This window comes from Vipera berus (assembly GCF_964194415.1).
Source record: "Vipera berus genome assembly, chromosome: 7".
Taxonomy (NCBI): Eukaryota; Metazoa; Chordata; class Lepidosauria; order Squamata; family Viperidae; genus Vipera; species Vipera berus.
This window is the reverse complement of record NC_138209.1, coordinates 53,743,677-53,770,890: the sequence shown is the minus strand read 5'-3', so window position 1 is coordinate 53,770,890 and position 27,214 is coordinate 53,743,677. Positions and strand designations below refer to the sequence as shown.

Here is a 27,214-nt window from a genome sequence, read left to right as displayed (position 1 = left end):
AAATTCTAGATTCTAGGACATACTGTGGGGCAACCCAATACCTAGTAGTGTGGAAACACCTTCCCTCTTCACAGAACATGTGGGTCCACAAATGACATGTTAGAGCACCCAAATTGCTAAAAAAGTTTCATACAGAATTTCCTGACAAATCCGACTAACCTATATACCTGTTTTGTTATCTCTACAGGTGGATCTCACTATTTTTAAGGGAGGCAGGATGTCAGAACCCATTCCTATTTCATTTCTATCTATCCCCTCTAGCCCAAAAGCAAATATCACCTTTCCCTGGGTTCTGCCATACTCCCAAGGGGAAGGCGGGATGTGTCCGCAGGTTTATTGCCTCTGCTTCCTCTATCTGCTACAATGTAACCTTTTGCTTTCGTTTATTCCGTTTGCTTCCTCCATCCGCCACAATGTAACATCTTGCTGCCCTCCACTATCACTCTCTCCGAACCTATCTCCCTAAACTGTCAGCTAAAACAAGGGAAAGAATAAAGAATGCAACCTCCATGCCTGGTTTGTTTCTACAATCCCAGAGGAAGATGTGAAGAGCCGTCAACGATTGCTGTGTGATCTGGAGATGGGCCGATGTTATCTCCCCTTTTTCCACGATGGACCTAACACCTGGGGATTGGTCGTCCCACACTGGCCAGATGGACTATGGGGTGGGCTTGCTTGGGGATACCTTAACCTATCGTTTTCCGCGGGAAATCTCAGATCCTGTCTATTATGCCTGTTATCAACTACTCTTAATAAAAGTTCCTGTTGGAAGACATCGCTTCCAAGAGTTCTGCTTTCTTAAGATGTGGGATTGAAGTGGGTCCTGACACACTGCATATATCATTTTTTACCTTTATGCTATGTATAAAAAAAGTATAGTGTTGCTTCAAAGAAAACAAATTTTTATTTCTCCATGCAACAAAAACGTTTTGAGCTCCAAAAAAAGGCGCTGGGTCGAAGGTTAGTTTGAAATAAAATACGCAATGTCTATTTGGGTCCTCCTCATATTTATGAAATAAAAAGCCAGTGCAAACTATAAAAACTACAAATAGAAAAATGGAAAAAAAATTGCGAGGGAAAAAAAGAGAAGGACAGGAGAAAGAGGGGAAAAAACCCTTTCTCTTTCATCCCAATAGGTAAAAACAATTTTAGTAGCTTATCTACCATCTTTAAATACAGCATAATTATCACCATACCTCATCTCTTAACTAAAAAAAATCAAAATATTTCATTAAACGTTCTTTACTAAAAGTCCAGTAAGGACAACCACGTATATTCATATTCTCTCTCTCTCTCTCTCTCCCTCCCTCCCTCTCCCTCCCAGCAAACCAGTTACTGGGAAAATCTAACAAATTCCAATCCTTTTTGTCTTTTAAAAGGGGCTGGCTGCCACTTGCCTGTCTCAATAACTGTCTGACAGTTCCTAGGAAACAAGACAAGTAAAATGATTACAACAGTTTGCTTTACATGCTTTTCCCAGGACTCTGAAAAGATGTCTGGAAGCCAAATTGATGCTTCACCATTTGGGTTGGGAAGAGACCAGCCTCTGCAGTTCACATGCTCTCTCTCTCTTCCCTCTCCCTCCCTCCCTGTCTCACATTGCCAAATGAATAGCCCCTGCCACTCCTACCGTAGCCCGTTTGCTTCTCCCTTGTGCTCATTGCGCTCCCCTTTCACATAGATTTGGATGAGGCTTCTTGAAGAGAAGGGGGCTACCGCACCTGAGTAACTGGAAGAGCAATCCAGGTGAGAAGGGGGTGGCTGGAATTGAGCCCAGAGCGCCATTACCTTGCATCAGCCTTATCAAGTGAGAAGGTGCCTCCTCCGCTGCTTCTGGCCGCCTTCCTCACGCTCCAGGGTGTGAATGAGGCTGGCACCTTGTGCATAAAAAGCACTCCATGGGGTGAGAGCACGCGGGGGCTATAAAGAGCTGACCTTTCCTTCAATGCTAAGCGGCTTCAAGGCTGGAGACACCTTCCTAAAGCAGCCTCAGCTGGAGCTCTTCCAGCTGCAGAGCTTCAGGCGGTTCCTGAGGAAATGCTCTTCTCCTCTGCACTCAAATCAGCTGCTAGCAGCTTGGGTGGCTCTACTTTGTCCAAGTTGAAGAAAGTGGAGGCCAGCAGAAAGCAGCTTTCTTCAACTCAGACAGAGCAGAGCCATCCAAGCCACTAGCAGCCGATTTGAGTGTGAAAGATGAAGAGAAGAAGAGTGTGAGGCCAGGTGAGAATATTGGCGATGGTGGTTGGGTGGCTGGGGAGGGGGGGATCATGGCAATGGTGTTGGCAGCTCCTCCCACCCAGCCTGTTTCCCCAGCTCCATTTGCTTGGCAGAACCCTCCCCCCACACATCTCATCTGACCCATGCACCTTCTTTCCGCACTCTTCCGTCTCTTCCTCCGCCACTGCCACGTGCAGTGCCAAGAAGAAAAGAAGTCTGTGGACAGTCCCACAAATAAAAGAAATTCAATCAATCAATTCCAACTTCACGAGATTTTGTTTTCGTGAGAAGTTGGAATTGATTGATTGAACATTTTTAGTTCCATTTTTTTTGTGGGACTGCAAATGGGAGGCGCTGTAGAAGGCTGAAAAGCTGCATGCAGGTCGAGAGCCGCGGGTTGCCGACCCATGGACTAGGGGGACATGATAGCAGTATTCCAGTATTTGAGAGATTGCCATAAAGAGGGGGGGGGGTCAACTTATTTTCCAAAGCACCAGAGGGCAGGACAAGAAACAATGGGTGGAAACTAATTAAGGAGAGAAGCAACCAGGAATTAAGGAGAAACTTCCTAAGAGCGAGAATAATTAACCAGTGGAACAGCTTGCCTTCAGAAGTTGTGGGTGCTTCATCACTGGAGGTTTTTAAGAAGACACTGGAAGCTAATTGTCTGAAATGGTATAGGGTCTCCTGCTTGAGCAGGGGGTTGGACAAAAGACCTCCAATGTTCCTTCCAGGTCTGTCCTGATTGATACAAACTACAAAATCCTGGCTGGGTACAGAATAAACAGTATATGTGTCAGAATCCATTTATAGTTCATTTCTAACTCCCTATCTGTGCAAATCTAAATCTCACCCCCTTACGGGATTCTGCCATTTCCAAGGAGGGAAAGAGAAGGCAGGGTTGTTAAGAGCCATCTCTATCTCTTAGATGCAAGGTTTGTTTATTCAGCCTGTCTGGAGGCCATCACAAAAGACCAGGGAAGAAACCCTTTGAACTAAGAAGAACAAAGATAAGGGGGGGGGGGATTCTGGTTTGTATCTCCAACTGGAATACGAAGGGGAGGAAGTAATAATGTTGCAAATGTACTGGTGCTCTCCTTTCCCACGAGGAGTTTGACACCTGAAACTTGACTGATCCGGTACTGACCAAAGGGACTGAAGGGAGGGGTTATTACTCGGGGACACTTTAAAAGCATCGATATGTGAGACAGTTTCCAGATCCTGTCTAGATTATCCACTGTCAACCATGTTTTAGTAAAAGTTCCTGTTTGGACAATCCTGTCTCTAAGAGTTCTTCTTTACTAAGATGTGGATTGGGGTGGGTTCTGACATTATGTATGGTATATGTATGTTTTCATTTTAAATTATTGCTGGTAAAGTAAATGCAACTTATTTTCTTCACTACAAATGGCTGTATTGAAAAATCTGTTCTAATAAACAAAACAGGATTTCTTTTTGAGTAAGCTTCTGCATATATGGCTGAGCTTTAGGCTGGTATCAAAGAATAAGGAAGATAGCCTTTATGGAGCACAATCACATTTGTAAAATTCTGTTTACTATAGCTGTTACTAATAAAGTCGGTTTTAGTCTGTTAGGTTGAATCTCTGGCCTGGTCTATCTGGTGGAGGCTGACACAATGATATCCATCACGTTGTGTCTAGTGAAATAGCTATCAGTTATAATGTTTAGCTCCAATATAAGTAGTCCTTGACTTAACCATTTGTTTAGTGACTGTTTGAAGTATTTGGCACTGAAAAAAATAGCTTACAACTATGCTTCACACTTATGACTACTGTAGCATCCCCATGGTCATATGATCAACATTTGGGTGCTTCGCAGTTGGCATTTATTTATATCAGTTGCAGACTTCTGGGGTCACATCACAATTTGTGATTTTCCCAGCTGATTTCCAAAAAGCAAAGTAAATGAAGAAAGCTAGATTCACTTAACAACTGTGTGATTCACTTAACAACTGCAGCAAAAAGGTCTTATTAGCAATGGAAATTCTGGTCCCAACTGTTGTCATAAATTGAGGATTATCTGTACACAATTTATTGAATAAACAGTTATGAACAATTAGCATCATCATTAGTAGAATGTAGTAACATGTGGGAAATATTATGGACTTGACAAATGTATATATCCATATATCTATACCTATATCCAAGGACTGTGTTGAGTTTTATTGGCTAGTAATGATATCAGTAAATGAACCTATGCCTGACAGAGAAGCTTCTTTAACTAAAAGGAACCACAAGTGTAAGTATGTTATCTGGAATAGTTGTAGGGGCACAGCAATGGCAGAAATGAAACACAGGAACAAAATGCAAAAGGCAAGGGACCATATTATATTTTCACAGGAGAGTTATTACCGGGCATTGAACAACCTTCAAAAGGAAAAAGATTGTTTTTACTGAAGGTAATCCTAAAATGGGATACATTAATTTTTCACACACTTCTCAAAACCAAGGGAAAAGTTATACATTTCCCTTTTTAATCATCTTTTTAGTAGTATATTTCTGTCATATATTAATAGTTCAAATGTTCATTATTGACTCCAACCTTTTAGCCATTTATCTGCTGCATTAAGCATCACATCTCGCTGTTCTTTGTAAAAATCCACCACACTAGCAAAAGATGAGAAAAAGAAAAGAGAAAAGCATAATGATGAAGAAAGTCTTCCAAATTAACAGTTCTCATGCTCAAAACAAGGAAGGTCATTTAGGTCAGGGGAGTCCAATCCTGGGAATTTGAAGACTCAGCATGGCTGGCTGAGAAATTCTGAGAGTTGAAGGCCACAGATAGTCAACTCCCTGGTTTAGAGAAGACTTTATGAACTTTATAGAAATAGCAATTGGTTATAAAGACTTCTGTGCCCTAAATAACAGTTTGTAGATATTCTTCAAAATTAAGATAATTTTTTAATTACTGCAATTTTTAAATAAAAATCTGCCAGGAGGAATACTGTATATATAATTACTATGCAAAGAACATTAAATGGCCTTTCCCTGTGTATATCTTTTTGATGCATCCAAACTATATTGAATTGGATGCATTTGGATGCATCATTCCTAATAATGACAGATTTTTTTTGTTCTTTAATGATTTCAGAATCATTAAACAACAAAAAAATCTGTGTATCATTATTAGGATCATTTATTGTTCAGATAACAATTCTGATATAAATGTGAATGTAAAGTACGTATTGGATTTCAATTTTCACTGACTGTAGCACAAACTTGAATACATCTCTATCTCTTAGCTCTTTTCTAGCACAAAATGATATTTATAGATTGTTTCCTGATGGAAGAGGATGTCCAAATAATGTGGATTATGGTATTCCTATATAAAACAACATAACTAAAAACTGTGACCCAAAAGGAAAACAATATGGGATAGGAGGGAAAAAACCCTACAAATCAAATAAAAGCTTAATTTACAGTTCTACGGTGTTTCCCTGAAAATAAGACCTGGTCTTATATATTTTTTTGTCTCCAAAACAGACACTAGATCTTATTTTCGGGGGATGTCTTACCCGCTTACTGCAGCCAGGCCTCCCACGCCCTGACACTTGTCACGCCACTGCTTGACTTCTGCAGCCTCTCACAGCCACTTGTAGGACACCACATGGCATGTTGTGCCAGTGCCACTGCTTGTGGCAGGATGCCGTATGGCACATTGTGCTGGTGCTGCAGCTCGTGGTAGGATGCTGTGTGGCGTATCACGCCAGTGCTGCCACTCGCAGCAGGATGCCATGTGGCGCATCGTGCAAGTGGTGCCACTCGTGGTGTGTTGTGCCAGTGCTGCCACTTGCTGCAGGATACCATGTGGTGTGTCACGCTGGTGTTGCCGTTCATGGTAGGAGGCCATGTGGCACATCACATCAGTGTTGCTGGTTGCAGCAGGATGCCATGTGGTGTATTGTGGCGTGCGCGACAGCACTGGTACAATGTGCCATGTGGTATCCTGACATAACTGGCAGCACCGGCAAGACGTGCCACATGGCCTCCTGCTATGAGTGGCTGCCAGCAACTAGAAGAAGTGGATGGGGCTCAATTTAAACAGTTGGGTCTCTGAGCAGAGTTCATGAGATAGTATTCCTTTTTTTCATCTGCTCCTTTCAAATGTAAAGGACAGATTTCAATTCATGTCAGTGTGTTGATTTTACGTTTTAGCCAATTTCTTGTGAAGTTATCCATTTGATATAAACTATCCAGCGCTTGCAATTTTTCCAGTTTCCCTAATTTGTAATTTATTTATTTCTACAATTTCCAAAAGTCAGCATATACTGTAAAATGCAGAGTCCTGCAAAACATGTACAGTAATTTCTGATACTGTTAGAAATAAAAATTCCATTCTAAATATTTTTAATTCATTTAATTTATATTTAATTTAACCATGTTTAAAAGGATACATGTACACTTGCTGCAATTCCAAGATGTTTTAGATTACAATGTCCGGAATTCTTTGCAAGTATTTCAATGGGCAGCTCTCAGAAAATTAAATCTGTACATTCAAATGAATGGACTTTAGCACAATAAATTGCATATATTATTGCGGCCACTATATTAATATGTCTTTATGTACAGTATGTGTGTGTGTGTGTGTGTGTGTGTACAGAATTGTGACAGTAATATTAAAACAACATATGTTTAAAATATATATGAGAATATAATAATTACAAATATATAGTTTATCAAAAATGAAGTACGCTAAATATATTTACCTCTCTACATGGTCCAGGAAACCCTTCAGTCCCCATTGTTGAAGAAGCTGGGCTATCATAATCTATAGGAATAGTAGGTCTACAGTCAGTATGTTACTTGCTCATCAACATATAACAACTATTTGCCCACTGACAAAGAAACGATCAGTCTATATTTTTTAAAAAGATATTTTATTGATTTTCCAGTTTTACATATAAGTATTTAGAAGGCAATGTGGTAACTGGGTTAAACAATACTTCAGTAATACAATCTTTAGTAGGTATCTCATGTTACATCATCAAATACTTCCGTCTCTGTTTCCCTTAACATTTGCTATTTCATATTTAAGCTAACAAATTTCTAATTGTATCAAAAGTTAGTATAAACTTCATTATAGCATTCATACATTTTTTTTGCTTATACATATCTTAATAAATCTTGATGAACAATCAATGTCCTGTTATTAAATTTTACCTAATTTTAATTTTTAATTACGTATTTCCAGTTTGATCTTTAATATCCATAGTATTTAACTTTCAGGTAACCCAAACTTCCTTTATCTCACTTCATAAAAATATAATGTTTAAAATACACATATTAGTTACTTAACTATACTGCTCAAAAAAATAAAGGGAACACTTAAACAACACAATGTACTGTATTTAATAATAGGATGTCTTATTTTCTGTTCCCTTTATTTTTTTGAGCAGTATATATTCTTATTCTATTCCATAAACATTTTCTATTTCTCACCCTAATACATCACCACCTTAATAATAGAGTATCCATTATTAGTTCAAATCCATCATCTATATTCTCCGGGCTAGTCAATAATTCAAACCTATTTTCTAATAGTTAGTTTACATTTCCCTTGTAAATCTAAATCTTCAATATTAAACAGATTAATCCCTTACTTTTTACTATTTTCCAACTATTTTAAATCTAGTAATCAAATTTCTCTTTGTCTCAAAATCTCCCTTTAGCCCACTAGCTGACAGTTTAGGGTCTTCTCTAATAAATCAAAAGGCCCCAGTTTTTCAACCTAATTCTAGCTTTCTTCTTTTGCCAACCAGGCTTCCATATCAATGCTTTTAAATCATCAGATAGATCTCCCTTCATTCTTGTATATATTATTTGAATTAAAGGAGACCATCTCATTGCCAATTTTCTGAAAGATCTGGTCCATTTATAATCATTAGGCTGTCACCCTGATATCCCAGATCCCTGTGTTTGTTCTGATATAGTTGTCTTCAATTCGATCTGGTCTTTTTCTTTCTCAAATTTCTTCTGGTTTGCATAGGTCATTTCCAGTTTTGGAGTTATTGTTTTGTTTTCTGGATTTTCAGCAGACTGTGCTTGCTGTTCTGTAAAGCTCTCTGTCTTCATATCCACTTGTTCCACTCCTGTTGTTAGTAGTTTTCTAGCTGCAATCAGGGTTTCGTGTTCTGGGGGTAAGCTGGCACCTTTGTCTTTCAGATTAGCTTTAAGTTTCTCAGTGTTTGCCAAAATGCTTTCAAGTAAAGATTTTAACATATCCAAAATCTTTTGTTGATCCTCCCCCATTTCTGACATAGTTAGAGATGGTCTTTCTAGTTAAGGCTATATTAAACAAGAGTCAGTAAATGTTCACCTCCACCATTCCTAGAAGCCAATTTCACTGCCCAGCTGCTCTCTCCAAGATAAGTCTCTCATAGATAATACCAAGGTCAAATCTGGGCTGTGAGCAAGTCTCTTTGTCAGAAGTAATAAAAACTGCTGTACCAAGCTTCGCCACAAGATGTCCCTGATAGCATTTAGAGTCTTTTTCAGATCCTGGGCTAGGTTCTTATCTGATTCAAATTCTTTTTACAAATAAAAGTAGAATAGCAGGTTCCAGTAAGAATAGCAACTTTTTGGGTCCCCAAATTCCAAACAGAAAATAGATATTCAATTGTGTTAAGTAGATCTTTTCAAAGCTTTATTTCCCGAGTAAGCAGACGCCGCCATTTTAGAGGGTGGGGGAAAGTAGTTCCCTTCCCTCTCTCCTCAGAAGGGGATAATTTTTCAAGAAGCTTTTAACAGGAAAAGGAAAAGTAATTGGGGTACAGAGAAGATAAAATCTCACCCAATTTCTCCATGTTGCTTTCAGGGTGCTTGTTAGTAAGTTTTGCCTCGTCTGTCAGCAGCTTGATGATGGGCCATAAATGCCTGATCTTTTCCCCATCAGTTTGAAGAGTTGCCCCGGATCAAACAGGAGGGCTGCCGCACTTCAACGATCACTTGGAGGTCCTCTTCATGCTCGTCACCCCTACAGGGCGACCTCCGACCCTCTTCAGGGTCCCCCAGCGGGGAAAAAACGGATGAAGGGAGCAATCTCTCATCACATCCGCCAGCACCGCGATCGCAAACCAGAAGCCCGATCAGTCTATAATTTTAATCATAGGTTTATTTTAACAGTGAGAATAACAACAAAAAATTCCAGAAAAATGCATTTCAAAAAAGTTTTAAATTGCTTTGCATTTTAATGAGTGAAATAAGTATTGGATCCCCTATCAATCAGCAAGATTTCTGGCTCCCAGGTATCTTTTATAAAGGTAACGAGCTGAGATTAGGAGCACTCTCTTAAAGGGAGTTCTCCTAATCTCAGCTTGTTACCTGTAATAAAAGACACCTGTCCACAGAAGCAATCAATCAATCAGATTCCAAACTCTCCACCATGGCCAAGACCAAAGAGCTGTTCAAGATTGTAGACCTACACAAGGCTGGAATGGGCTAGGAGACTATCGCCAAGCAGCTTGGTGAGAAGGTGACAACAATTGGTGCGATTATTCACAAATGGAAGAAACACAAAATAATTGTCAATCTCCCTTGGTCTGGGGCTCCATGCAAGATCTTACCTTGTGGAGTTTCAATGATCAGCCCAGAAGTACATGGGAGGATCTTGTCAATGATGTCAGTCACCAAGAAAACAATTGGTAACACACTATGCTGTGAAAAACTGAAATCCTGCAGCGCCTGCAAGGTCCCCCTGCTCAAGAAAGCACATGTACAGGCCCATCTGAAGTTTACCAATGAACATCTGAATGATTCAAAGGAGAACTGGGTGAAAGTGTTGTGGTCAGATGAGACCAAAATCGAGCTCTTTGGCATCAACTCAACTTGCCGTTTGGAGGAGGAGAAATGCTACCTATGACCCCCAAGAACACCATCTACACCGTCAAATATGGAGGTGGAAACATTATGCTTTGGGGGAGGTTTTCTGCTAAGGGGACAGGGCAACTTTACCACATCAAAGGAACGATGGACGGGACCATGTACTGTCAAATCTTGGGTGAGAACTTCCCTCAGCCAGGGCATTGAAAATGGGTCGTGGATGGGTATTCCAGCATGGCAATGCCCCAAAACATATGGCCAAGGCTCAAGAAAAAGCACATTAAGGTTCTGGAGTGGCCTAGCCAGTTTCCAGATCTTAATCCCATAGAAAATCTGTGAGGAAGCTGAAGGTGAGAGCTGCCAAACATCAGCCTTAAAACCTTAAAGATTTGGAGAGCATCTGCAAAGAGGACTGGGACAAAATTCCTCCTCAGATGTGTGCAAACCTGGTGGCCAATTACAAACAACATCTGACTTCTGTGATTGCCAACAAAGGTTTTGCCACCAAGTACTAAGTCATGTTTTGCAAAGGGGTCAAATACTTCTTTCACTCATTAAAATGCAAATCAACATAACTTTTTTGAAATGTGCTTTTCTGGATTTTGCTGTTGTTATTCTGTCTCTGTTAAAATAATTATTTTCCCTCACTGTAGATATGCCAGGAACCAATACTATTAGTAGTATTAACAGTAGTAATAGTTGTTTGGCTTGTTCATAACTTTATTAATAATAGCTACAGAAGTGGAACAGAGAAAGGGTTTGCTGTAGAAAAACTAATACTGTATCCATCAGAGCTTTCAAACGCTCACAACTATAAACAAGTTATAAAGTATTTTAAGAGCTATTAAATAAAATCAGTGAAAGAATATTTTCTTTTTAAAATGGCCTAACTTTTCATCCTGTTGGTACTTTTTTCTATAGGAAAAAACTTAATTTTTATTAAAATTATGCCAATCAAACATATTATATAGGATTAAGGAATTATAAATAATGAAAAGCTTTTCTTCAGTGTACTGTTTTAGATGATTCTATAAATACATGGATGTTATACTGATGTTTGTGTCTAAAAGTTAAGAGTATATATATATATATATATATATATATATATATATATATATATATATATATATATGTTTTCTGAGGTTTTCGCGGGTGTTTGTATGTGGATCTTTGGTTATTCGGGTTTTTCCCCGCGTAGAACTAAAGGTGTAGGCGCAATGTTTCGACTGCTTTTGTTCGGCTTCGTGTTTGTGGTGGTGCCATGTTTTTATAGTGGGTGTCAGTTTGCTTATTGTGTGGTTTGGAGGGGTTTAAAGTGGCTGATGTTGCAGCTGTAGTAACCACAAAAGAGAAACCTAACTACAGCTGCAACATCAGCCACTTTAAACCCCTCCAAACCACACAATAAGCAAACTGACACCCACTATAAAAACATGGCACCACCACAAACACGAAGCCGAACAAAAGCAGCACAACTCACCAGCTCAGGTCTGGAGCTGGCAGCTGAGACCAGCCCATCCACTCAGAACACACCCCCACCCAATCAGAACACACCCACCATTCAAAACACACTCCCACCCAATCAGAACACACTTGGTCCCCCACCCAATCAGAGCACACCTCCACCCACAGAACACACCCCCTCTGGCAGTTTAAAAAAGAGGAACAAACAGCCACATGCTTCTCCCAGAAGAAGGAAGCTAAAGCCACCAGCCTGATGATGACGGATGTATATATATATATATATATATATATATATATATATATATATATATATATATATATATATATATATATATATATATATATATATATATATATATACACATACATACATACATACATACATACATACATACATACATACATACATATATATATATATATATATATATATATATATATATATATGACAAATGCTTGTTAACTGTTTTTAGATTACCTTGCTAGGCCCCAAACATGGGACAAATCTTTATTTCCTGTGTCAGCCTATCCTGAAGGCCATCGACAGGCAATAGTCACACCGGTGACAGCTCATATTTGTGTACATTTTTAAATTGCTAACAAAGAATTAAGGGAGACTGATATGCATTTCAAACTTATTAGTTTTCATCAGTCAGCCATACCCTTCTGAGATTCGAACCTGGGCTGATTACACATTACACATTAGGCAGTTGTTTTCACCTCTAAGCCACAGGATCTCTCTCGCTTTGTTAGCTGAGAATATACCGGTATATTTATATTTTCTTACCTGTGTGAATGTACTGGTGTGCATTGTAGAAACCTGTATATGTAGAATAACTCTATCAATTAATGGCTTAGGACCAGTTAGAAATCCAATTCTTAGCCTGTGCAAAAATAAAAATATACTTAAAATACTTCCTTACATACACATAAAATACCATGTCTGAAATTGTGGAAGACAATATATATCCTAATATTCATATTCATTTTGAGGCAACAAAAGCAAATTATGAAAGTATCACGAAGAGAAAAACAAACCAATTTTATAAAAGTTAATTAAATAGGAATCATATAACTAATGATGGAACTGGACAACTAAGACAAAGAAAAAATCTGATACTGTTTCAGGAAAAAGATTACTGTCATGAAAATTGAAAGGATAGAAGATGTATTCATGGAACAACAATTGACTGTTAAATCATATAATTCAATTTCAAAAAAGACTACAATCAAAGACTTTGTTCAAATTAAATTTATACCAGTAACTTTAGGGATTTTCAAGTGTGTGCTTGGCCAGCCCCCATGTAACTGAATGTCCAGCTATGGTGCAGTTGAATTTACCCAGATGAGAGAATCTTAGAAAAGGAGTCAGTCCTGATAACTCGCCCATCAATGTCCATTGAAAGAAAGGTTGGTGCCCAAGGCTTTAGGAAAGAAAGCAAAGGTTTGCTGTTAGTAAATAATACTTGCACAAGGTGGCTTACATGTGGAAATTTTTTTTTTAAAAAAGGGTATACATGCATGATGAAACCTATTCATGCATCAAAACTGGGCTGCATCCAACATTTCCATTCAGGTAGCATGGTTTCCCATTATACTCCCCACCCATCTCAATATCTGCCCCAAATCTACTCTGAAAGGTCTATCAATTATTTAAAGTATAACTACCTATGTACAAGAAGTGGAATATTTGGCAAAGGAGAATCATTATAAACGATGCCTCTTGACAATAATACATTATCAAGATACAGAAAGTCTAAATAGAATGTTTTGGTCTAGTGTTTTTTCTTAAATTGAAATGTGTGTAGATGAAATCACAGATATGTTCTCATATTTTTAATAACTGATAAAAACTGATATTGCTCAGCATATAAGCCTAAAACCATAATGATACTCTTTTATGGATATTGTTGAGGCTTTAAATGCATATGTACCAGAAATCTATGGTATACCTTCTGTAGCTTTGAAAACAGCATCATAATTAATGGAAAAAATATTCTACCGACTTTGAAAACAGTAGTGATAAATTATAACACAATTTATATAGAAATATCCAAAGAATACAAATCCATGCATTCTTTGCTGTAGCTTCTAGTTCACAATTAACAAAAACTCACCCTGTTAAATTGAAGGAAATAATATGGATCATCTTCTATTATAAGGAAATCATATTGTCTTGCAAGCTGAAAGAAATATATATACTCATATTCATACATGCAAACAAAATAATAAAAACAATTGTTTCATAATCATATATTATTGCTACCAAATGAGCTGTTTTGTATGGTTAAAACATTCAGTTGTTATCAGTTGGGGGAATTTTGAAGTCTGTTTCAATTTCCTTGCTGGGATGGGGCGTTGTCTTACCTGAACACCTTTTCTCAGCATGATGATCGAGAATCCACAGATAAGTTGATCTTTCCTTTCTGCCCTAGAGACTAAGTCAATCAACCTTTGCTACGCCTCTCTTCCTCTGGCTAGGAATCCCTAGTCACGACGAAGGCGCAGCAGTTGATGATTTTTTAAGGTGGTGGCTCAAATTCTCCTGACACAGGATTGGATGGACCCTAGGGGGGGGAGTGGATTCTCCATCGTCATGCTGAGAAAAGGCGTTCAGGTAAGACAACGCCCCTTTTCCAGCATGACAAATGGAGAATCCACAGATGGGACATACCAAATCCTCACTGTCCCTATGGGCGGGAAGAAGTCTAGGCCTGTGTCCCACTATCTGTTACTATCTGTCCCACTATCTGTGTCCCACGATCTCCTACCAAATGAAGCGTCTGCTGAGGCAAACACATCTAACTTATAATGCCTCACAAATGGGGAAGGAGACAACCATGTCACTGCCCTGCATATCTCTTCGATGGACGCCTGTGTCGCCCTTGCCGCTGAAGTTGCCGCACTGCGAGTGGAGTGTGCGGTGAGTCGTCTTGGAAGTGGCAAGGAGTGCGTCTGGTACGCTCCTGCTATGCAAGCCCTAATCCATCTGCCGATAGTAGAGGCAGTCACCTTCTGACCCATTGAAGAGGGCTGGAATGAAACGAACAGAGCTTCAGATTTGCAAAAGAGGCAGTTCACTTAATATAGCGACGCAAGGCTCTACGAACGTCCAAGGTGTGCCATTTACGTTCCAAATCATAGGACAGCTCAGGACAAAAATCTGGCAGCACAATCTCCTGCGCCCTGTGAAACAATGAGTTGATTTTGGGGGATGAAGGAGGGGTCTAAGCGTAGGACCATCCTGTCATTATGAGAAATACATAAGTCATCTCTAATTGAGAGTGCTGCCAATTCCAAGATGTGCCTAGCCGAAGTGATGGCTACTAGGAAGGCGACCTTAAGCGTCAAGAACCATAGAGTGGAGGTTCTGATGGGCTCAAATGGAGGTGGGGTGAGAGCCTGTAAGACCATGGACAGGTGCTAAAAGGGATATCTGTGAACCACGGGTGGTTTGCTGTTAATTGCTCCCTTGATAAAGGAACGTACCATGGGGTGTTGAGCCAAGGGTTCTGAGGTGCCATATGTGAGCACCGTGGACAGGGCAGCAACTTGTCTGCGGATTGTGTTGGGTGCTAAGCCCTTCTTAAGTCCCTCCAGTAAATAATGCAGAATTCTTGGAATAGGAATTGTAGCTGGATCTAATTGTTGTCTCCCACACCAGTTACAGAAATTCTTCCATGTGGAATCATAAATTCTATTATTTGCAGGTCTTCTTGAAGCCTGAATCCATGGTAAACACATCTGATGAGTAGGTCTCTTTTGTTAGGAGTTTCCTTTCAAATGCCAGGCGGTTAGCTGGAGCCACTGAGGCTCTGGATGTTGTAGAATCCCCTGGCTGAGGGAGAGTCGATCTTGGGGTATCCTCAACGGAGGAGAGATTGAGAGACCTACGAGGTCAGCATACCATGGCCGTCTTGACCAGTGGAGAGCAATGAGTATCACCTCTGCCCATTCCTGCAGTATCTTCTGAATAACTGCCTGGATCAGAGGGAGAGGAGGGAACACATGCAGGAGCTCTCTGGGCCATGGGCTGCAGAGGGCATCTACCCTTTCTGCCTCTGGAGACGGGAACCGGGAGAAGAATCTTGGGAGCTGGGAATTTGCCGGGGTAGCGAACAAGTCCACCGCTGGATGACCGAACCTCTCCGATAACTCCCTGAAGAGATCTGGGTTCAGGCACCACTCGGAGTGGTCCACTGTTGCCCTGCTCAAGAAATCTGCTTGCCGATTCGTCTCTTCCAAGATGTGCTCTGCCTTGAGGGAGGAGAGGTTGGTCTCTGCCCAGGTTCCTAATAATTGAGCCTCGGCCATGAGGGACCTGGAGTGGGTATCTTCTTGCCTATTGATATGGGCTTTTGCCGCCAGGTTGTCCATGAGGACTAGAATGTATTGCCTTGCTACTGTGTGGCGAAAGTGGTGTAGAGCCAAATGTATAGCTCTGAGCCAACTAGTTTATGTTGTGCTTCAGATCTGACTGGGACCACCAACCCTGGGCTAACTGGAATTGCAGGTGCGCTCCCCAGCCGAACAAGCTGGCATCCGATGTTAGGATGAGTCAGTTGGGCTCCTTGAATAAGGTTCCCCTGGCCATCGCTGGGGGGACCCACCACTGGAGGGATTTCAAGGTCTGTGATGGGACCCTTACCCTGTGGTTGGAGGAACTGGTGCCTAGTCTCTGGAATGGGAGCAAGAACCATTGGAGGGTTCTGGAATGAAGTCGAGCCCAAGGAACCACTGCTATGCAGGAAACCATTTTTCCTAGCAGTTGAGAAAGGATTGCTAGGGTGACTACTCGCTCCCTTTGAATCTGGGTGACTAGGGATTGGATACTGTCCCAACATTCCTGAGACAGGTAAACCTCGCACTTCCTTGTATCTATCACTGTGCCAAGGTGAAGGAGGCGGGTGGAGGGAACTGTTTGGCTTTTTGGAAAATTTACTGAAAACCCATCCTGGAGGGTCTTGATGGATAATGCCAAATCTGACTAAGCCAACTGCACTGAGGAGGATTGAATGAGGATGTTGTCCAGATAACACTGGACACGCACCAGAATGGTACTCAGATGCGCGGCCAGCACCACCAGGACCTTTGTGAATGGTGTGGGGGCCAATGACCGGCCGAATGGTAGAGCTCTGTACTGAAAATGGTGGCCTGAGTAGCAGAACCTGAGGAATTTACGGTGTCCGGGAAGGATGGGAATGTGTAGGTAGGCCTCCGTGAGGTTGATGGATGTCAGGAGGTCCCCCTTCTGATGCCTGCTAATATGGATTGGAGCATTTGCATTTTGAACTTCTTGTATGCCAAATGGACATTTAATTTCTTTAAATCTAGGATTGCCCTCCATCATCCTGAGGCCTTCGGAACGATGAACAGAATGGAATTAAAAACCCTGTCCCTTCTGCCCTGCCGGTACCGGTTTTATGGCCTGGATCTCCAGGAGATGTCGAATGGCCTCTTTCATGAGGCTTCTTTTGACTACGTAAGGGGCTGAGGCCAACCGCCACTTGGACCTAACATCCGCTCGCCAATGCCTGAGCCACAGAAGTCTACAGGAGCTAACATTAAATGCTAATGCCTGGGAGAAAAATCTGGCCACGTGCAACGAGTCAGCCATGTATTCTGATGCAGCCACTAATTTGTTTAAATCTTGGTGCATCCGTACCTCTTCTGGTGGGACCCTAGGCTATAACTGGCAAAGCCAGAGGAGTGAAATTCTGGCGAAAAAGAAAGTTGATGTAGCTGCCTTTACCGCCCATGCTGAGGCTTGATGGGTCCTGTGGAAATTAAACTCTTGCTTTCTTATCCTCTGACTTCAGAACCTCCGCTATATCCCGACACAGTGAAGGAGGAAACCAATGGTGCTAAGGGCTCATCTACAGTGGGGAGTGCTAGCATCCCTGACAGTGCTGGAGCCATATTAAATAACTTATCAGTCCCCCCACCCCCAGGGATGGAAAAGTACCTGGCGTTCCCCATTGTCTTTGGACTACATTGAGGAAAAGGGGAGGACAGGGAATGTCCTGTTGGGTAAATGTTGGTTCTGAAAAGACTTTACTGATAGGTCCCAGGCTGGTGGGACACCTTCAGGACCAAGTTGAGCAGTGCTCCTGGCCTTGTGAAGTAAGGATTTAAAGAGGGCCGGATTAAACAGGCCTATGAAAGGAGGGGGATCAGGAGATAAGTCCTCATCTTCTGACATCCCCAGCTCTCTCTGCTCCTCATCCCCTATGAACGACATTCTATTCCTGGAGGAATGAGAGGGGGAAACTGACCCTTGGTATGCGGCTGCTTCCACCTGGGAGAGATACGATACATTGCTGTGAGATGGGATCCCTGATGCTATCAACTCAGGTCAAGCTCTCTGGTGTAGGGATGAAGCTACGCCTTGGCAATAGCCTGAGAAATCAGAAAATGCATTCGTTCTAATAGATCTGTCTCCTGACCCTCTGGAGGGCAAAGCCCTGCCGCTGTAGGAGTGAATGTGGCCTCTGGGCCCAGAGGTCTAGCTGTACTCGGAGGAGCAGGGATCTGAAGGCCAAGCCCCTCACTGGAAAGGGGAACCATCTCCACCTGTTCTCCCATGGGAAAAATGAACTGACCTTTTTCCCCTTTTGAAGACCAGGCACTTGGAGCAGCAGAGTTGAAGGAGCTTGTTGAGCTTGTTGAGGGCCAAAAACCAATGCCTCCATGGGAACAGAAGTAATCTGACCCACCTTTGCATCTTTCTTTTGCTTTGCAGCTTTGGAGAATTGTTTTTCCAATGACTGGTGCCTCCTGCTTGCTTCTTTCTCAGCAGCTTTGGAAGACCTTCTGCCAGAGATAACTTTAGATCTGAGTTTCCCAGCAGCCTCCTGCTTGGCTGATCTGGATTTCTTGTGCCTGGAAGGACTGCTGGAGGCACCTTGAGATACCTGAGCTTCTGTAGTTTTATCTGCCATTGCAAAATCAGAGATATCACAATAATGGCAATCTCAATGTGTTTGCAACAGAGAGGTGATCCCAGTAGCAAGGAGCCAAGCTGTGGCTAGAAGTGGTGGCGGCACAACCAACTTAATGGGATAGCCAGCACACTCACAATCCTGATAGTGGTGGCAACAACCAACTTAATGGGATAGCCAGCACACTCACAATCCTGATAGTGGTGGCAACAACCAACTTAATGGGATAGCCAGCACATTCACAATCCTGATAGTGGCGGCACAACCAACTTAATGGGATAGCCAGCACACTCACAATTCTGTTAGTGGCAGCAAAACCAACTTAATGGGGTAGCCAGCACATTTATGATCCTGTTAGTGGCGGCAAGACCAACTTAATGGGCTAGCTAGCACACTTATAATCAATGAAATTGGTGGTAGTAAGAGTCGCTGAAAATGGCGACAGTTAAAGCGGGCACTCGGCCATGCCCTGAAGTCTTTGGAAATTGCCTGACCGATTGAGGACCTCCATAATGCCTGGGAGGCTGGAGGTGCTGTTGTTGCCTCTAATTGTAATAGGAGCTGCCAAGGAGCCTGGAATTGGAGAAGCAGCACCCTCGAAATGCCTCTCCTTAACTCTAGCCTTCTGGAATGGACTGAGAGTGTTTGTAAGGCTTTCAAAAGTAAGCGACCTCCTGCTCCATTGATATCTGAATTAAGAAATGCGACAGCTGCTTCTGATGCCGGGCTAATAAGAGTGCTGACAGAACTTTGGCCAAAATTGACTCTATTTGAGTCTAAAAAGCCCTCTCTGGGAGAGCCCCCCCACCTAGGAACAGTAAAAGCGGCGCTCAAAATGGCGACCGCTGCACTTCTACCCTATCTGGAAGCTACCCTACCTGCACCCAAAGCCTGCAAAACTGCTCTTACTCTCAACGGTTTGAAACGAAGTGCTGATATCAGCACAGAGAAGGGAAGGGAAGGGAAAGGTACAACCTGTGAAAATCCAACAGTTTTGTCTGCTAGAAACTAGAGCAAATCTTCACCACGTCTCTCTTGGGCTAAGACTAAGTCGTGACTGGGGATTCCTAGCCAGAAGAAGAGAGGCGTGGCAAAGGTTGATTGACTTAGTCTCTAGGGCAGAAAGGAAAGATCAACCCATCTGTAGATTCTCCATTCGTCATGCTGGAGAACAACATGGTTCTCAAAACCTCAATCAGGGAATACAACGGGAATCCCAGAGATTCACACTAATGGCAAAGCACATTACTGTACAAATTAGAAAACAAATCCAAATCCCAGTATAATTTAAGAACAATTCAACGTAACTAACTTTGAAAAGGGTAATTGTATAAAAATTAGCAAAAGGGAAGTAAATTCAAATAAACAGTAGGAAATATTCTTGAACAATAATACGGTCTGATTTATGGCAGAATTGATGCTGTGGGGTTTTTGATGACTCTCCAGATGATTCTTATCCCTAACTCAAATCCCCAATTATCCTAACTACTGTGACTGATTGGAACAAGTTCTAAAAGAACAGATTTCCCAAGCTCATACACAACTTCAACCTTTGAAATCAGATAGAATTGCTTCATTGAAAAAAAACACTAATGTACACAAACCAAAGAAAGCATATGCATGTTAATTTTCCCCAGAAAAATTATACATCCCTGGGCCCAAAAGGCTAATGTGTCAGAATCCATTGATAACACATTCATAAATGTATGGTTAAAATATTGTGCCTACCGGGATTCTGCCATACTGGTAGAAGGAGGGGGGGATTGTTTATTCAATCTATCTGTAGCTGCTTTCAAAGAACCTTTGATCTGGGGGAACAAAGGGGGGGAAATGATCTGTCTGTTGGGGCTGTAGGAAGAAGGCAATCAACAAAGGAATGCAAGAAGTCCTATCTTCCCACGGAAGGACCTGACAACCAAATTGATGGGATCCTAACCAAATGGAGTTTTGAGGGGAGTGGGCTGAACCGAGAATGCTTATATAAGATTTGAAATGTGACTCGAGACCAGATCCTGTCTCATATCTCCACAACCAATTTATCCTTAGTAAAAAAAATTCCTTTGGCACCAAGAGTCCTTATTTCCTAAAATGCGAATTGGGGTGGGTCCTGACATAATGGATCACACTGTTGTTGTTGTTGTTAGTTGCGAAGTCGTGTCCGACCCATCGCGACCCTATGGACAACGTTCCTCCAGGCCTTCCTGTCCTCTACCATCTTCTGGAGTCCATTTAAGCTCACGCCTACTGCTTCAGTGACTCCATCCAGCCACCTCATTCTCTGTCGTCCCCTTCTTCTATTGCCCTCAATCTTTCCCAGCATTAGGCTCTTCTCCAGTGAGTCCTTCCTTCTCATTAGGTGGCCAAAGTATTTGAGTTTTAGCTTCAGGATCTGGCCTTCTAAAGAGCAGTCAGGGTTGATCTCCTCTAGGACTGACCGGTTTGATTGCCTTGCAGTCCAAGGGACTCGCAGGAGTCTTCTCCAGCACCACAGTTCAAAGGCCTCAATTGTTTGGCGCTCAGCCTTTCTTATGGTCCAACTTTCACTGCCATACATTGCAACTGGGAAGACCATAGCCTTGACTATACGCACTTTTGTTGACAGGGTGATGTCTCTGCTTTTTAGTATGCTGTCTAGATTTGCCATTGCTTTCCTCCCGAGGAGCAAGCGTCTTTTAATTTCTTGGCTACAGTCCCCATCTGCGGTGATCTTGGAGCCCAGGAAAATAAAATATGTCACTACCTCCATTTCTTCCCTATCTATTTGCCAGGAATTGAGAGGGCCAGATGCCATGATCTTGGTTTTCTTAATGTTTAGTTTCAACCCAAGTTTTGCACTTTCCTTCTTCACTCGCAACAAGAGGCTCTTTAGTTCCTCTTCACTTTCTGCCATTAGAGTGGTATTATCTGCATATCTTAGGTTGTTGATGTTTCTTCCGGCAATCTTAATTCCAACTTTTGATTCATCTAGCCCTGCCTTTCTCATGATGTGCTCTGCATATAAGTTAAATAGGCAAGGCGACAGTATACAGCCTTGCCGGACTCCTTTCCCAATTTTGAACCAATCAGTGGTTCCGTGTCCAGTTCTCACTGTTGCTTCTTGGTCCGCATATAGGTTTCTCAAGAGACAAATAAGATGGTCTGGTACGCCCATCTCTTTAAGGACTTGCCACAGTTTGTTATGATCCACACAATCAAAGGCGTCCAATATGCTACTGGGGAAGAGCAGAGGGCTAGTACTAGTAGCGCCAGAAAGAATGAAGCGACTGGGCCAAAGCCGAAAGGACGCTCAGCTGTGGATGTGTCTGGTGGTGAAAGGAAAGTCCGATGCTGTAAAGATTTTTTCTCCATAGGAACCTGGAATGTAAGATCCATGAATCAAGGAAAGCTGGACGTGGTCAAACAAGAGATGACAAGACTGAACATCGACATCTTAGGTATCAGTGAACTAAAATGGACAGGAATGGGTGAATTTAATTCAGATGACCATCAGGTATACTACTGCGGGCAAGAATCCCTCAGAAGAAATGGAGTAGCCTTCATAGTCAATAAAAAAATAGGAAAAGCAATACTGGGATATAATCCTCAAAATGACAGAATGATCTCAGTTCGAATCCAAGGCAAACCATTCAATATCACAGTAGTCCAAGTCTATGCCCCAACCACCGGTGCTGAAGAGGATGAAATTGACTGGTTCTATGAAGCCCTACAGCACCTTATAGAACTAACACCAAAAAATGATGTCCTTATCATCATGGGGGATTGGAATGCTAAAGGAGGAAGCCAAAAGATAACTGGAATAACAGGCAAGTTTGGCCTTGGAGTACAAAATGAAGCAGGGCACAGGCTGATAGAATTTTGTCAAGAGAATACGATGGTCATAGCAAACACTCTTTTCCAACAACCCAAGAGACGGCTTTACACATGGACATCACCAGACGGTCAACACAGAAATCAGATTGACTATATGCTCTGCAGCCAAAGATGGAGAACCTCTATACAGTCAGTAAAAACAAGACCATGAGCTGACTGTGGCTCAGACCATGAGCTTCTCCTTGCAAAGTTTAGGCTTAAATTAAAGAAAGTAGGGAAAAGCGCTAGGCCAGTCAGGTATGAATTAAATCATATCCCTGTTGAATATACAGTAGAGGTGACAAATAGATTTAAGGAATTAGATCTGATAGACAGAGTGCCTGAAGAACTATGGACAGAGGTTCGCAACATTGTACAACAGGTAGCAACCAAAACCATCCCAAAGAAAAAGAAATGCAAGAAAGCAAAATGGCTGTCTGAGGAAGCTTTGCAAATAGCTGAGGAAAGGAGGGAAGTGAAAGGCAAGGGAGAAAAAGAAAGATATGCCCAATTAAATGCAGAATTCCAAAGAATAGCTAGAAGAGATAAGAATGCCTTCTTAAATGAACAATGCAAAGAAATAGAAGAAAACAACAGAATAGGGAGGACCAGAGATCTTTTCAAGAAAATTGGAGAGATGAAAGGAACGTTTCATGCAAAAATGGGCATGATAAAGGACCAAAATGGCAGGGACCTAACAGAGGCAGAAGAGATTAAGAAGAGGTGGCAAAATTACACAGAAGAACTATACAAGAACGAGCTTAACGTCCCTGATAATCACAATGAGGTGGTCACTGACCTCGAGCCAGACATCCTAGAATGTGAAGTGAAGTGGGCCTTAGAAAATCTGAGCAACAACAAAGCTAGGGGAGGTGACAGTATTCCAGCTGAGCTATTCAAAATCTTAAAAGACGATGCAGTAAAAGTGCTACACTCAATTTGCCAGCAAATTTGGAAAACTCAACAGTGGCCACAGGGTTGGAAAAGATCAGTTTACATTCCAATTCCAAAGAAAGGCAGTGCCAAAGAATGTTCAAACTATCGCACCATTGCACTCATTTCACATGCTAGTAAAGTTATGCTTAAAATCCTACAAGCTAGACTCCAGCAGTATGTGGATTGAGAACTACCAGAAGTACAGGCAGCATTTCAAAGAGGCAGAGGAACTAGAGATCAAATTGCTAACATACGCTGGATCATGGAGAAAGCTAGAGCGTTCCAGAAAAACATCTACTTCTGCTTCATTGAGTATGCTAAAGCCTTTGATTGTGTGGATCATAACAAACTGTGGCAAGTCCTTAAAGAGATGGGCGTACCAGACCATCTTATTTGTCTCTTGAGAAACCTATATGCGGACCAAGAAGCAACAGTGAGAACTGGACACGGAACCACTGATTGGTTCCAAATTAGGAAAGGAGTCCGGCAAGGCTGTATACTGTCGCCTTGCCTATTTAACTTATATGCAGAGCACATCATGAGAAAGGCAGGGCTAGATGAATCAAAAGTTGGAATTAAGATTGCCGGAAGAAACATCAACAACCTAAGATATGCAGATGATACCACTCTAATGGCAGAAAGTGAAGAAGAACTAAAGAGCCTCTTGTTGCGGGTGAAGAAGGAGAGTGCAAAACTTGGGTTGAAACTAAACATTAAGAAAACCAAGATCATGGCATCTGGCCCTCTCAATTCCTGGCAAATCGATGGGGAAGAAATGGAGGTAGTGACAGATTTTATTTTCCTGGGCTCCAAGATCACTGCAGATGGGGACTGTAGCCAAGAAATTAAAAGACGCTTGCTCCTCGGGAGGAAAGCCATGGCAAATCTAGACAGCACACTAAAAAGCAGAGACATCACCCTGCCAACAAAAGTGTGTATAGTCAAGGCTATGGTCTTCCCAGTTGCAATGTATGGCAGTGAAAGCTGGACCATAAGAAAGGCTGAGCGCCAAAGAATTGAAGCCTTTGAACTATGGTGCTGGAGAAGACTCCTGCGAGTTCCTTGGACTGCAAGGCGATCAAATCGGTCAGTCCTAGAGGAGATCAACCCTGACTGCTCTTTAGAAGGCCAGATCCTGAAGCTAAAACTCAAATACTTTGGCCACCTAATGAGAAGGAAGGACTCACTGGAGAAGAGACTCATGCTGGGAAAGATTGAGGGCAATAGAAGAAGGGGACGACAGAGAATGAGGTGGCTGGATGGAGTCACTGAAGCAGTAGGCGTGAGCTTAGATGAACTCCAGAAGATGGTAGAGGACAGGAAGGCCTGGAGGAACATTGTCCATAGGGTCGCGATGGGTTGGACACGACTTCGCAACTAACAACAACAATAGGGTTTTCATGGCAAAGATACTGGAGTGGTTTGCCATTTCCTTCTCCAGTGGATCACGTTTTGTCAGAACTCTCTGCTATGACCTTTCCGTCTTGGGTGGCCCTGCACGGCATAGCTCATAGCTTCATTGAATTACGCAAGCCCCTTCGCCACGACAAGGCAGTAATCCATGAAGGGGGATCACACTGTAGGATATCATATTTCATATTTCAATTACATCTTTAATTAACAAATATTTAATCCCAGGTTTTAAAAAGTATAAACTGGACAAATAAGTAATCTTATTTATGGAATAATTTGATCTCTCATTGAATACACAAATAAGCAAGGAAATATTATTTTGTATCTAACATATACTGACATCACAGATTGCCTTTTGAAATGTGTATCTTTTAGTTTGCATATTACTATTCTGATTTTCAGAGAACCTTTCCCATGTGGCTGATAATAAACAGTCATTTATTTTAGACTGAAGCCTAACTGCATCTTAGATTAAATGCTATAAAATTATGTATAGAGACCATTTATTGGATGGTTATACCTGATAGATCTCTTTCTTGCGTTCTGTTGTCAATGAGGCTCCTGTTGGATTGCCACCATTAGGAATTGTGTATAGAAATTTTGGGGTATCATTCCTGAGCTTTTTTACATCTTCTGGATTCCACCTGGAAAGAACTTCTTTCAAAGCTTTTGGAATCATACCATGATGGTCACTGGGCACATTGATGATATTACAACCCAGTGGTCTAAGCTATTTTAACAAAAGGAGAGAAACAAGCATTTATTGTACATATGCATTCTATTCAGCTTTTGATAAATTAATTTCTAAACTTGCTACTGTATAACGTACTATTCCTGCAAACTAAATCATCAGTTCTTATTTCCCAAGTTTCAACGGTCATCTTGTGAGAAAATACGTATTAAAATAATAATATCCTTAAAATATGTTAGAGTAATTGCTCAGCTTTGATGCATATTTTTCATACTGCAATTTGTTTTTCTTTTCTATTGGGTTTCTAAAGGGTGGTTCACAAGATATGTAACAAGACAATATAGTGTAGGATCTGGTTAGGCAAAGGTTGTATGAAATTAGTTTATTTTAGTCTTATCCAATCTGGCCTTCTCCAAATATATTGAGATTGCTGAGTAGGAATTCTGGGAACTGAGGTCTGTATTCTATGCAGAATATTATTTATATGGAGCAGGTCAGCTTTTTGATTTTGAAAATTTCATTATACGCACGCAATGATGTCTGCAGGGGCAGTTCAGAACAAGACGGAAGTTGTGGCACTGCATCTAGAGTCTCCCTGTTTTTACTTGTTTGCAATGGCAATGTGAGCTGGTCACATCATAATATCTACTACTATAATACGTTAAATGGGTTGTCTGTTTCCTACATCAAATTGCATATTATATGATATATTTAAGCATATATTTATGATGTAATTATGTAAATTATAAAATTATCTGCACTGTAGATAATTATTAGATAATCAGGATTGGATATAGATACACAAATTTGTTCCTTTAAAATGTATAGGAGAGCTCCTAGTCCAACTTTTCCCAGTCAGGTACTCTCCCAGTGTGCTCAGACTACAACTCCCAGAATTTTCAGTTAAAATATAGCTGATCAGAAGTAGTGGTAGAATTATGAGGGAAGGCTGTTACTATTTTCCACTTATCTTTGATCAGGTGAAACATTCCAGAAACGTGGATTAGTTTTTACTGGAAATATTTCCTTTCTTTCCTAGTTTAACAAAAATGACAGCCTGGTATAAATGGGAGCAAGACCTAAATAGGTAGAAGGAAAAATAAATCTTTTTCCCATCACAATCTTCCAGATTTGTGGAATACTCACAGCAGCTAATGTCCCAGGATAAGTGGGGGCATCCAAAAGAATGTTATCTCCAGGATTAATAAGCATTTCAAACACCTAACAAAATATAAAAGGCAGTAATTTTTCCTGCTGCAGACAAATATGACCTTTGATAATAGCAGAGATAAAGATTTTTAAATCACAAAAAATAAAAAAAATGTTTGGTGTAACGTAATACAAAACACAAGAATATGAAGCATAAAGACAAAATAAAACTTGTTAATTTTAGTAAATTGTTTAAAAACCAAAGCCAATTATGCATATAGCAAATTTTAAAGAATTTTAAAACATTGTTCCATCACAATTCATTTTTGGTTTTGGTTCTTTAAGAATCTAAGTATATCTGGCAAATGGCTTCATAGTTTATCTATACAACTGCTTACTTCATGTTTTTTAAAAAATTATGGGATTATATGTAATAAACTTTTACCTAAATGAAAAGAACAAGCAACGTGAATAGCCTCTGTGAGCTTCTGCACAAGCTCTACTGAAAAGGCACATCTCTTTAAGGGAAGATCTCAGTGAAATAAGTATGATGATGGTGAAGGTTTGTTCTCCAAGCTTGTGGGTTGGTTTTCAAAAGTTTCGTTACCAGGCTAGGTAACATCTTCAGCAGAATTTAGGGGATATCAGTGTTCTACTGTTTATAAGAGCTTTGTGTGGTCAGTATATCTTGTAATGGCTACAATGGGATAGTAACC

At 41.1% G+C, this 27,214-nt stretch overlaps 1 protein-coding gene across 5 annotated transcripts in view; it reads right to left on the bottom strand.

Annotated features, from left to right (window-relative positions):
* The window catches only part of AADAT (aminoadipate aminotransferase), a 104,666-nt gene that overhangs the window by 13,546 nt on the left and 63,906 nt on the right, over positions 1 to 27,214 (bottom strand). For 4 of the 5 annotated variants that reach the window (XM_081332778.1, XM_081332781.1, XM_081332779.1 and 1 more), the window contains exons 5-11: positions 26,496 to 26,570; positions 25,179 to 25,388; positions 13,637 to 13,702; positions 12,861 to 12,943; positions 12,307 to 12,403; positions 6,944 to 7,005; positions 4,780 to 4,844 (exon numbers count right to left, since the gene is read on the bottom strand). In XM_081332778.1, coding sequence (XP_081188904.1) covers positions 4,780 to 4,844; positions 6,944 to 7,005; positions 12,307 to 12,403; positions 12,861 to 12,943; positions 13,637 to 13,702; positions 25,179 to 25,388; positions 26,496 to 26,570 — 658 coding nt within the window. The remainder of the gene's footprint in view (positions 1 to 4,779; positions 4,845 to 6,943; positions 7,006 to 12,306; positions 12,404 to 12,860; positions 12,944 to 13,636; positions 13,703 to 25,178; positions 25,389 to 26,495; positions 26,571 to 27,214) is intronic. The other variant, XM_081332782.1, reaches the window with a different exon arrangement.